General features: G+C 40.8%; 2 protein-coding genes across 2 annotated transcripts in view; one reads left to right on the top strand and one right to left on the bottom strand.

Annotated features, from left to right (window-relative positions):
• SARC_08889 (hypothetical protein) overlaps positions 1-1,773 on the top strand; it is a gene marked incomplete at both ends in the record, with an annotated part of 3,597 nt that extends 1,824 nt beyond the window's left edge. Inside the window, 2 exons of the mRNA XM_014297115.1 lie at positions 592-726; positions 1,654-1,773. Of these exons, the coding sequence (XP_014152590.1) occupies positions 592-726; positions 1,654-1,773 (255 nt within the window). The remainder of the gene's footprint in view (positions 1-591; positions 727-1,653) is intronic.
• A 2,930-nt stretch (positions 1,774-4,703) lies between these two features.
• SARC_08888 (T-complex protein 1 subunit zeta) overlaps positions 4,704-12,991 on the bottom strand; it is a gene marked incomplete at both ends in the record, with an annotated part of 10,650 nt that continues 2,362 nt past the window's right edge. Inside the window, 8 exons of the mRNA XM_014297114.1 lie at positions 4,704-4,785; positions 5,112-5,284; positions 5,820-6,034; positions 7,459-7,646; positions 8,361-8,539; positions 9,066-9,234; positions 10,332-10,450; positions 10,959-11,170. Of these exons, the coding sequence (XP_014152589.1) occupies positions 4,704-4,785; positions 5,112-5,284; positions 5,820-6,034; positions 7,459-7,646; positions 8,361-8,539; positions 9,066-9,234; positions 10,332-10,450; positions 10,959-11,170 (1,337 nt within the window). The remainder of the gene's footprint in view (positions 4,786-5,111; positions 5,285-5,819; positions 6,035-7,458; positions 7,647-8,360; positions 8,540-9,065; positions 9,235-10,331; positions 10,451-10,958; positions 11,171-12,991) is intronic.

Raw genomic sequence — 12,991 nt, 5'->3', positions numbered from 1 at the left:
ATAGTATATATTATTATTATTATATATATATATATATGGTAGTATATATATATATATATATATATATGTGTGTGTGTGTGTGTATATATATATATGGGAATATATATATATGAGAATATATATATATGGGAATATATATATATGGGAATGAATATATATATATATAGGAGTCGTTTTGACTTTATAACGCTGGACTATCCAGCGACTATGTATTGCTATACAAGATGACAGGTTGTATTATCATATATAGTTGAGCATCACCGTATAGCCCGGATAATCATTCTCGCCATGCCTGCCCATACCTTTCCCTCTGTACCTGAACACCACATATCCATACACTATTTACTCGTACACAAAATTCCGGCTTCATCTGCCCACTATCGAGATGAAGCCCACAATCAAGACCACATCTACGTGCACATATCCACTACACTACGTTGATACACGCATTTCAGAGCTCAGCAGCTCACTAACGTATTGAGACGTCTTCAACTCACCTTACCTGCAAACCATTCTCGTTGAACTCACCTCCTCACGTACATTCCACCTCCTCATCTACAATACGTTCCCGTTGTTCTCGTTGACGTTTAGTTTGGTCATCTGGCACTCTTCCTGTACAACGTCAACGGCGGACGTCACATCGGTGTCGTCTGGGGCCACAATGCCTTCGACAAAGTCAAGTTCAGCGTCATGAAGAGCCGATTCACCAGCCCAGTTGATATAAAGGTATGCAGGCGCGGTCGTAGTTGTACTAGTACTTGCACTTGTACTTGTACTTGTACTTGTATTTGTAGTTTGTAGATATTAAGGCATACAGTTGTACTTGTACCTGTACGTGTCCTTGTCCTTATACTTGTCCTTGTTCTTGTCCTTGTCCTTGTCCTTGCACTTGTACTTGTAGTATTGGTTCTGAACTACCTACTAGACTCCGCGTGCCTGGCAAGTGCCTAGAACTTAGTGATCGTCAGAATCGAGCTCTAAATCAGAATATGCGCTGACAGAGTTTTAAGTCTCTTATTGCTTTGATCCGTCCATTTCACCAACCGTGTTGCATGAGTACGTTGCACTGCATGCGGATTCTACACATCAGCTGATAGGCATCCGATAGTGTTCGAGTGTTGATGCTGCTAGGTGATGGCGAGTTCGTCTACTTGCAAACATATTCGCTGTCTAATCGTGTTTTTATGCGTATACAGTTAGACTGCAGTAATAGCCCAAGGCATGCTAATCACACATGTGTAAGCTAGTGTATGTCGCACACGTGAATGGTTTCGTTTAGTCGTGAATGATTCTATGGCTAATAACGGCTCCTTTATGTTACATGATTACCTGCGTAATGTGGTGAGATGAACTATAGTTAGATGCCTAGATGATGATTTTATAAACTCAATACTACCGAGTCTACATCATGCATGTATCTGTAGATACCGTACTACCTGCAACAACCCTTCTCACTCGCGCACAAACCTTTCGTTCGTAAGGTTTAAATGTCCTCACATCCACCCATACATACTATCAACTGTGTTGGCTATGCATGACAAGGATGGCACCCCCACGAACAACCCTTCTCACTCACGCACAAACATTTCGTTCGTAAGGTTTAAATGTCCTCACATCCACCCATACACACTATCAACTGTGCTGGCTATGTAGGAAAAGGATGGCACCCTCACGGCCGCATTCGTCAGAATAGACCCGCAATACGTACTGGATGAGGTGGTGCGCATGGGTACCGGTTTAGTGGAGAGTGTGAAAGCGGTACGACTGTCGTGAGGATTAGGCAGCGTGGGCAAACTTAGATTCCTGGGCATTTGAAACGTCCTGGGTCACATGAAATAAATTAATTTAGTATGAGAACAGAGATTTACGTGAGCGGACTGGATATCGCTGCAATATAGTCCACACCAACCCGATTTATCAGTTTGGTCCTAGATTTATTTATGAAATAAATTGATTTAGTATGAGAACAAAGTTGTACGTGATAGCACTGTCGGTGGCCTTCCCTTCACTAGTGCCGGCCGCAGTCTTTGCCATTGACTATTGATACGGTTCATAAGTTATACTGATTCTGGCGATAGCTCGTAAATGCGGCTGTTGTCAATTTACCACACGAATGTACTACTATAGTCTCGCAGTGCGTGTTCTTGAACACAGGATCTATAGGTGGGGGTGTGATAGGGTAAGTCAACGACGTTTGCTATATTATCATTGTCACTCAGATTGACATGTTGTATTGTAAATAGGTCCTATCAGTATAGCTTATGTTTTATCTGAATCTACTAAGATGCTGAAATGACGTTTTGTATTGTAAATAGGTCCTTTCAGTATATCTTACGTTGTATCTGAATTTACCAAGATGCTGAAATGATATGTTAGTGTAAATAGGTCCTATCAGTATATCTTACGTTTTATCTGAGTCTACTACGATGCTGAAATGACGTGTTGTATTGTAAAAAGGTCCTTTCAGTATATCTTACGTTCAACCTGAATCTACCAAGATGCTGAAATGACATGTATTTCAAATAGGTCCTATCAGTATATCTTACGTTTTATCTGGATCTACTAAGATGCTGAAATGACATGTTGTATTGTAAATAGGTCCTATCAGTATATCTTGGGTCTTATCTGAATATAATACCTGCCAAGTACTTAAATACACAATGATTGTCTACCGTATGCAGGGTCATATATTCACATAGAAGTGGAAGCTCATATTATATTTCTGTCCATGTGCTGTGAACCCCACTCGACTAAATTCACTATTCATATCAGGGGTGGTCTATGATTTATACCTCTTTCGGTTGTTGTGTATATCACAAGCAAATTCTAGCTCTTCGTAAACATCAACAACTGACAATAGGATACATCTAATTTAAAATCTGCACAAGTGGTCGTGTATCTTATTTAATACTTGTTTGAAATGACTATTTTATCAACTATGACCTCACCGATTCTAGTATTTCTGATTTTCAATCCAGTACAAACGTAGAAAAATCGTGTATACTTATAATTACACTATTGTAGCAGGCTAGATGAATAAATGATTCATAAGTAGCCTAGTGGTACCTTGACCCTCGTATAGAAATTAGGCATACTCAATCGTTCTCAAAGCTTAGTCCATGAATAAAGATTCACTTTATGGGCTACCTACAACTATATTGCGAATACAACTGTGAGACGACTGAGTTGTATATACTAAACGAAGAAACAGAACTGAAACTTATGCAGTTGATACAGAAAATTTATTGAATTACTTGGCCCAATTGTGATCGTAATGTGTACTTGCGGTGTTCCATGTCATGACCCGGTTCAGTTGAGATCTCACATGGGAGTGCGCTGGCGTCTGCGAATGTAAAACTTGTCCGACGAGCACAACACTGCTAATAATTGTCATAAGCATGATGTATAGGAGTTAAGTTGGGACTTCTGAGATAGCTTGATGTTGTTTTGATAATTAGAGAATGCACCACCTACGAATATTTATACTCTTTTCAATGCCTTTGAAAACATCTTTACATGCGAATTCAAAATGTCTTTGTGCGATGTAGTATCTACAGCTTACACAAAAGATGAGCCAATCGTTGTCGAGGAACATATAGAATCAATGCAACTTGGAAGGCAGAACATTCACGATTCAGATGGCAGAGTATGTCAGGCACCATAGCACAAGCCACAAAAGCCTAGATTTAGCATGTTTTCTTCTTAAAAACAAATATTTATACGATCCATTGTAAAAAAAACATGGACTACTGGAAGTATTAAACCGTCGTACTGCAGATTTGAACTTGATATATATATTTATACACACCAATAGAAAGCTCTTATCGCTGACATCAAGACTCTCGATCATTGAGTATTCATATTGGCTCATTTCGACAGATTGAGGAATGTCACAAGAATGAGTTGTTACATATGTACATTTCAAATAAATAATTGACTTGTAAAGTAATGCAATCCCCAGGCCCAAAGTCTTAAAAAAAAAGTATCACATATCACACCAAGTTGGCAGGTCACCACAGCCCACAGGTCACATTTGATGTTTGTATGTAACATGAATTGTTTATAGGGTTGATAGTATAGTGGACAAACCCTTCACTGGGGACAGCTACTGCGATACCGTTGTGTTTGGTATAGTGATGGCCGCAATGGAGATGACGGCCCACTCAAATGAGCTGAGTGTCCCATAGCCATGAGATGGGTATAAGTTGAACTTGCGCGGCGAAGATAGTGTGTGGATTAGTCAGATCTGCGGAAGAGGTATTAAAGCGCTCTTGGCTTTCGAACATAGCGGATATGCAAAACCTTTGCACAGTCACAGGCTATAAATTGTAGTAGAGAATGAATCTGATCGATCTAAAGAACCCAATGCTGCTATTATGCACACTAGTACAGTATTCCCACAGATGCGAAGAAAAAAGGTGTTCGACTACACTCATGCGTGTAACACAGAAGAAATACCGATTCACATTCAGAACTTCTTCTTTGCAGATCACAGTGGTATAAATTAAATTTAAGATTTTCATTCGTATATACATTATGTTACTCGAAACCCAAACCAGGACTTTGCCACTTTCTCCGCAAATGCAGGCTTGAAAAGTACACTTAAACACTCGCAGGATATAGTTGCTTTGGCGAGACAATATAAACCAAGTATATATTTCCCAAAAAAACCAGGTTTAAGTCCGTTGGCATTAGGCTTGCGTTTACTGGCCCGATTGTTTCATTGACGTGCGTCCAGCGCGCATCATCTCATCCACCAGCAATAGATTATTCGCAATTGATGTGCTGTGGAGAGTTTGCAGAGGGTTAATGTCAGCATATGGGATGCAGGGAGCATGTGTGCGCATTCAGATAGTAGTGTAGAAACAGTGATTTGATATGTAGGCGATTTATATATACACATGTACACAGGAAATTGATACATGCATATGAATTTAAGTACGTACATAAAAAAATGGTCACGTTCCTCATGCTATTCTATATATATCTATAATACATACATACATATATATATAGGTTAAATTCAAAAATGAAAACTTCACATGTATAAACACAAACACAAACTAATAGATAGATAATATATATATATACATATCAACAAATGCATATACCATGAGTTGAGTAGCTGCTTCTTCACCCGGTAGTTGTCCCACACGCCCTCGTCAGCAGGGTTCATAGGGTCACCCGTCTCTAAGTCCAGACCACTCACGTGACCATCCAGATACTCCTCTTGTAACGCCACCATGACGTCCTGGGGATCAAATCCTCCGTTCACGGCAAGCACCTACAGATAGAAAACGGGTACGTATGTTTAAAATAATAAGTTAGTATCAAGTCATTAATTAGACTTTGTGTAGATACAAAAAAGGCATTGATTAATATTTGAACAATTATCTTCTCTTTCTCGAAACAACACGACTGACCACATGATAGAAACCTCGACCAAAAAACAACAGATATACGTATACGTACGGTATGTCAATCCACGGACAAAGTTAGCATGTGTGTGATTTTTCGAGGTACCAGCCTACTACGGACTACAATCAGTAGTGGACACCCTAATCAAGGGAAATAAGCAACCCGATGGAAGTGAAGGAGACATAGAACATACCAAGTTTCATACTATGACTGAGAACCACATACGCATAGCGTCAGCAACATAAGCTGTGCGTATGTTGACCTTACTTCAGTGTTTACCCGAACATAATATACGTATTTATAAGTATATGTACAATCGCACACACGCGTGGATTGATTTATCACACTTACACGCATACCCGACTTGTATACACATTACATATACATATATCACTTCATACCTTCGGAATGATCAATAACGAATCGGCAAAAGCCTGTACCCCCAGTCGAGCCCGTCCCTTGACCGTGTCCTTGTACTTCATGAGCTCACCGTGTGCACAGATCTCAAAGGCACCTGCACCTGGTACTAAGCTCTTGTCCTCAATAGCGTTCTTGACAGCGCGTAGACCGTCTCGCACGGCGTCTTTGATCTGCGTGAGTGTGTGCTTGTTTGGACCTGGTTGGGATTTATAGTAAAGATGTGCGAGTGATGTATAAGTACACTGATATAAGGATCTTCGAGAGTGTGTGCTTGTTTGGACCTGGTTGTGATGTGTAGTAAAGATGTGCGAGTGATGTATAAGTACACTGATATAAGGATCTGCGTGAGTGTGTGCTTGTTTGGACCTGGTTGTCATGTGTAGTAAAGATGTGCGAGTGATGTATAAGTACACTGATATAAGGACCTGCGTGAGTGTGTGCTTGTTTGGATCTGGTTCGGATATGTAGTAAAGATGTGCGAGTGATGTATAAGTACACTGACATAAAGATCTGCGTGAGTGTGTGCTTGTTTGGACCTGGTTGGGATGTATAGTAAAGATGCGCGAGTGAAGTATAAGTACACTGATATTAGGTGAAGACGAAAAAAAAAGTGAGACATAAGGATGCGCGAGAGATTCATAAAGCCCAATTGGAAGGAGCGAAGTTTCCAGCCGTCGAGCTCATAGAGTGATTGCTCTTATAAAGTTCTATACGGCAAATATACCTCACGCACAGTACAATATGTGCGCAAGTGGTTGCTTGTGCTTGCCTGAAACACTCGACAAACTCACACAACAGTGAACGTGAGAGTGAAGTATAGTGATGTGTGTGTGCAGGAACTCAACCCTATACGTAAATAGAAATGGCCCACACAATAGTGAACGTGGGAGTGAAGTATAGTGATGTGTGTGCAGAAACTCAGCCATGTACGTAAACAGACATGGCCCACACAATAGTGAACGTGGGAGTGAAGTATAGTGATGTGTGTGCAGAAACTCAGCCATGTACGTAAACAGACATGGCCCACACAACATCCCGTAATACGGACAGTGCACGAGGCAAGGCGTTTGGCCGCTTTCACGAATGCGTTGTCTGTTGTTATGACCAACCATTATGTCTAATACCAGGTAGGGTTTTAAGGTTTAGGTTTTTAGCAATCATTATGTCTCATACCACACTCCACATATGCAGTGCACAGCCCGGACTACACGCACACACACACACAGCGACGCAGAACACACACACACACAGCGACGCAGAGCACACCCATGACAAGGACTGTGCACCAGGTAGAGTGCTCACGGACGTACAGTTGTTATTATGAAACATCAACATGGGCCATAGCACACACATACACTACATAGCCTGAATTACACGCACACACATACACTATATAGCCTGAATTACACGCACACACATACACTACATAGCCTGAACTACACGCACACACATACGCTACACAGACAGCTTGCCCTTGATAAGAATAGTGCAGGAGGTCGGGTGCTTGCACTCTTCCACAAATGTGTATTTGTTATTATGAAACATCAACATGACCCATAGCACACACATACACTACACAGACAGCTTACATAGCACACATACACTACACAGACAGCTTACCCTTGATAAGAATGGTGCACGAGGTCGGGTGCTTGCATTCTTCCACGAATGTGTATTTGTTTTCTCCAAGCACGTGCTCGTACACACGCCCCGCATGGCCCAACACATCTGGCGACAGTCCGTCGATGGCGTTGATTGCTTTGCCACCGCAGGACAGCATTAGACGCTCCATGTTACGCCTCTTTGCTCTGAAGACAGGTGGGTATATATGCAGGTATGACACACATAAGCCGCTTGAGATTATAGGGACAATATATAGGCTAGGCGAGGGTAGTGAAATGACGCTCCATGTTACGCCTCTTTGCCCTGAAGACAGGTAGGTATATATGCAAGTATGACACATATCAGCAGCTCGAGGGTATAGGGACATTATATAGGCTAGGCGAGGGTAAGGGGAATAGTAGAGACTGTATAAACGTACGATAATAAGGCAAACGCTTACAGATGGACAGTAGCAATGGGATCGTTGGTATAGACAATATATGATAAGAAGATAGATGATAGGATTATAGAAGATAGATAATATATGATGCATGATAGATGCAGTGGCCCAGTACTCTTACGTCGCCCCGCGACTACGGGACTATAAGGAGGTAATGAGATAATGAGAAGCTCAAGCCGGACCTTATCGTACACGTCAATGAAACACGTTCACTATGCCCTCTTGACGTACCTACACAGGCGCACAGCCAGTAAACTTGCTCAGCCAGCGTAGCATTCTAAAAATATGTAACACACGTCCATACACACTATATATATGTAACACACGTCCATACACACTATATATATGTAACACACGTCCATACACACTATAATTTTGTACCAAACGTCCATACACACCACAGTGCATAAGCACTCCGCCTACACATGCATAAAACAGCACGACATTTGCACCCGCGTACCTGCGCAGAGCCAGGATGCCCTCCTTAGCCAGCATATCCAGACTCAAGGGGTCGATACCCTTCTGGTTAATAACCACAAACTGCTTATCGGGTGTGTCGCATACTGTGCGTTTGAGATCAATGATGGCCCGTACTCGGTCGTCGATGAAGCTTCGCTCCGCTTCTACCATTCTGTCTCTCTGTGTGTTCCGAGGATAGAGTATTGCCGAAGTGGTCAGATACTGAAGTGTAAGGGTGTCTCGACAGATGAAGTAGTATATATATATATATATATGAATAAACACGTATATATGGGAGCAATATATATGTACATACACATAGTATGAATCGATACTTACCAACATCATAGGGGTCTGATATGAAGCATCCTAAGCTACAATGCACTGGTCGCGATAGACCCGTGCAAACCAGCACAAACAGAACACGTAGTAGGATTGCATGTGTAACTACACCACAAAGTAAAGCCTCGGTAGAAACGGTATCTGACATACAGATCTTCAGACATATGCTTGTCAATATTTCAAATCGTCATAGGCTGGTTAGTAGTACACACAACCACACAACGATTGACATACATACTCACACATTACTGGATCACAGGGTTTAATTCATTCTCATGAAGGCACTTTCGAATATATGTCGAGCACTCATCAAACTATATATACATACTCACACATATATATACATATACGAGATAGTGCATACCTGTTCGGCTGTGTTGTAGAACCATCCGGAGTTGACCTCGGTCTTTTCGTATTCGAGTGACAGATTACAGATGAGGATATGTGCGTTGCTGACATCCTTGGGCATATCGGGATGGCGTGCTCCGTGATCCAGTACAAGCCCCCGTACCAGTCGTGTATCTACGTCTGATCTGTATGATGCAGGTATGGTGTAGGTATCGTATGGTATGTGAGGGTGTGTGCCTGCTGTCGTTTGTCGTATAGATACGGTGTGGTGCGTGGGGATGTACATACTGAATTGGATTATATGCGCAAGGTGATGTGTGAGTGCATGTATACAGTTTTTGTAAGTAAACGTCTACGGCCGTATAGAATACGTTTACATTCGCATCACATGCAGCATAAAAAGGTGACTTGAGCGGTGGTATCAGAGCACAATTTACCGGCACCCAATACAAGCCTACGCAAAAGACTCGTATCTCATAAATGACTTATGACAAAGTGTGTGGGAGTATGTGCACGTATTTCCAACATATGTACAAGCATAAGATTTTCCCTACTCGTAGTGGAATATATTGCGTTTCGGATGGATTATGATGGGTACAATATAAGCATGTATTCCCATCGCTCACCTACACTTTCACCTCCAGTGTATATGAATCTATGTGTATATATATATATACAAATATACCTATGCAGCAATAGTCCGTAATTCAGTGCATATGAATTTTTGTATATGTACTTATACAAATATACGTATAATATCCCTATCACGATTCAAGCGAGAGTGTGGCTGAGGGTAAGCTCAGTTGCACGCTTATGGTTGGATGCCTATGACACTCCATCGTCGCCACAACCTAAACACATACACATGACAAAACACACACTAACAAAGCCCTGTAGACACAGGAATACTTGTACTTGAGAGCACACGGTACAGTTGCGTATGCGTGTACAGTTGGATGGGCGTATAGACAGTTCCGGGATAAAGGAAACACGCCTCAGCAGAAATAGTATCTAACATACAGATCTTCGGACATATGCTTGTCAATATTTCAAAATCATCACAGGCGTGTTTGCCGCCCACACGTCCCGTATATATTTAGATAAAAACTGATACACACGTGCATATGCACACGTTAGTGGAGCTTGGATAGGGCTATATTATAGTAGGTGTGTGAAATTCATTTGCCTACTTGTGCTGTAATTTTACCACCAAGGGAAAATCAATGTATACATATATATATGTATAATCGCATACCGATGGGTGTTTGAGTTCTACACCTACCTGTGCTGCATTTCCATGATTTCCACCATGTGCAGATCAATGGGCAATCCCTCTCTGCGAATTGTAAGCACGGAGTCTACGATGATCTCTGTCAGCAAGTGCGCCAGGAAGGTGTGTACCTGCAGTGTGCGATCGATAATCAGCACAACACCACCTATGCTATAGTACGATAGATGCACGATACCACATATAGTGTGGGAGGTTGATACAACTCATGCAGGAAGGTGTGTACCTTTATGTAGTAGCGTGCAGTTCACTGATAAAACCAACACCACACATACTCTATCGTGGGAAATACAATACCACATGTGTACAGCAGCGTTCTAAGCTGGTGTACGCCATGGTATACTCATTGGTTTACGTAAACGAGTGCGTTACGTTGCGAGAGTTTATTACAAATCGGTTATACTGGTGTGCCAGGAAGGTGCACACATCGGTGATACTGTACATGAGTACCTAAATGGACTATTATATACAGGTTCCCACTCAAATTAAAGTAATATAGAGCCTATAAACGAATGCTCAGCCGTTCAATATATATATCACACATACAACTATAAACAGACCATCGGCTGCAACCTAAAAACGCCCTACACACACACACACAACCTCCCACCCCGCACGTACCTTTGTGCGCAGAGACGTGTAAGCCACGGCCACCAGAGTCTCTCGGTCCATCTCACTCTCCACCTTGATGTTGTTCAGCACTTCAATGGCCTTGATCTTGGCCAACTCGAAGCCTTCCGCTACAATGCGCGGGTGTAGACCCTCGGAGATGTAACGGTTAGCCTGCTTTAATAACTCGCCAATGATCAGGACGTTGGACGTTGTTCCGTCGCCTGTGAGAGAATAAGACGTGGGTTATTTGGCGTTGTCGGTGGCTAGGAATGTATGTGGTGCGAGTGGCTGGACAAACTTTGCATATACAGACTCTAGACTGATGCAGTAGACTCGCTAACCTCTACCCATAGGATGCAAACGGCCGACTCGCTAAATCGCATCAGCCAGCCACGCTATACATAGACCTTTGGTTGCACCATGACGGAGGCATAATAAAAGATGCAACAATTACAACATCCACACAGTCCCTTCCCCTCAATCGAGGTATCCGTAAAACGAGATGTAAATAGAGTTGTTTGATCAAAACACCCGCCCCCCCCTCCAGTCACGCGTACACAGACAGGTACTCGCGCAGAGTCATTCTGGAGAGACAAATCAAAAGCGGGCTCAACGCAAGCATAAATTATAGCACCTGTCGTAGGAATGCTTGATAGGCCATGCAAGTGGAAACATGTTATTGCAGCAGAATCTCGCGGATATACTAACAAATGCACTATGTATGTGGTGGTTGGGAAGGAGTGAGATTCATTTGTGTAGGTGCATTCTTGATATGAGATTTATGCGGATATACGGTATTACAGCATATTTCTATTGCATATACGTGTGCGTTGCTTGAAGCTGATTACTTTATAAACCATGTAGTTGGTATACTAGAATGTGGATTGGTACCATCATATGAATACAAGTATATATCCTTACATTTATTACTCGAAAGTGAAAATACATTCTGGTATTTACAGATATATATATAAACACACACACACATATATATATATATTGAAAAGTACCCAAAAGATACTAAAAATCGATATTGTTACAACACTGATACAGATTGTAAAAGCGAAGTACACGGGAAACTATACATATACATATAAAAATGTCTACATGCATGAATATACCTTGAGAATGTATGTATACATAACTAAGTCCATATAGATGCTTATTCTGTTCGGCGTGTAGTTTAGCAATATATATATATATATATTAAATATCCTTGAGCACATACAATAATGTTGATCACATGTGTGTATGTATCTAGAGCGGATTATCCCTCAAAGTCACTACAACTTGGCGAAGAGATAAAACCCGTACATTCGCAGAACAATCTGCACACAAGTACTAGCCTATTGATGAAAACACACATGTTACTTGTAAAATATATATAGCACTGACCTATACATAAGTTTCTATTTAAAGCAGAGCAAGTTGACAAAAATAAACACACACACCAGAAATATGCTTGCATGTATGCAGAGGTCTATCAACTATGAGCATAAACATGCGATGATTGTGGATAAATACTTGGAGGTATTTGTGAATATGCAGGTGTTGATTGCATATGTGAAGTAAAATCTTTGCCAAATTAATACATAATACAGCTTATGCATATACATAAAAAAAGGTGAAAAACCAATATACAGATTATAGCAAGCAATACAGCTTTCATGTTTATTTACTACATATGAACAAACGACGCGATTACGTATGTGGAAAAACCTAACACTGAATATATGTATACACACATTATTAAATACGAATATATAAATAAATCATATATCTCGATTTATAAAGTTTACCATTGGCAGAATATACATACATACGCACACTTTGTATGAAAACATATATACAATATATATATATATATACTTCACGCAATATGTATACATTTTCTGTAATTTATGTGAAGAAAAGATATACTTTCATAATGTTTAAATACTATATTGGCAAATGAAGATGTAAACACAAAAACAAAAATTGACATAATATACAAGTATGTATCCATATGCACGTGTTTTTGTTATATATATATATATATATAT

Source organism: Sphaeroforma arctica (assembly GCF_001186125.1).
Source record: "Sphaeroforma arctica JP610 unplaced genomic scaffold supercont1.845, whole genome shotgun sequence".
In the NCBI taxonomy this organism is placed as follows: Eukaryota; class Ichthyosporea; order Ichthyophonida; genus Sphaeroforma; species Sphaeroforma arctica.
Note: the sequence above shows the minus strand (reverse complement) of the source record. Positions and strands in the feature narration are given on the sequence as shown.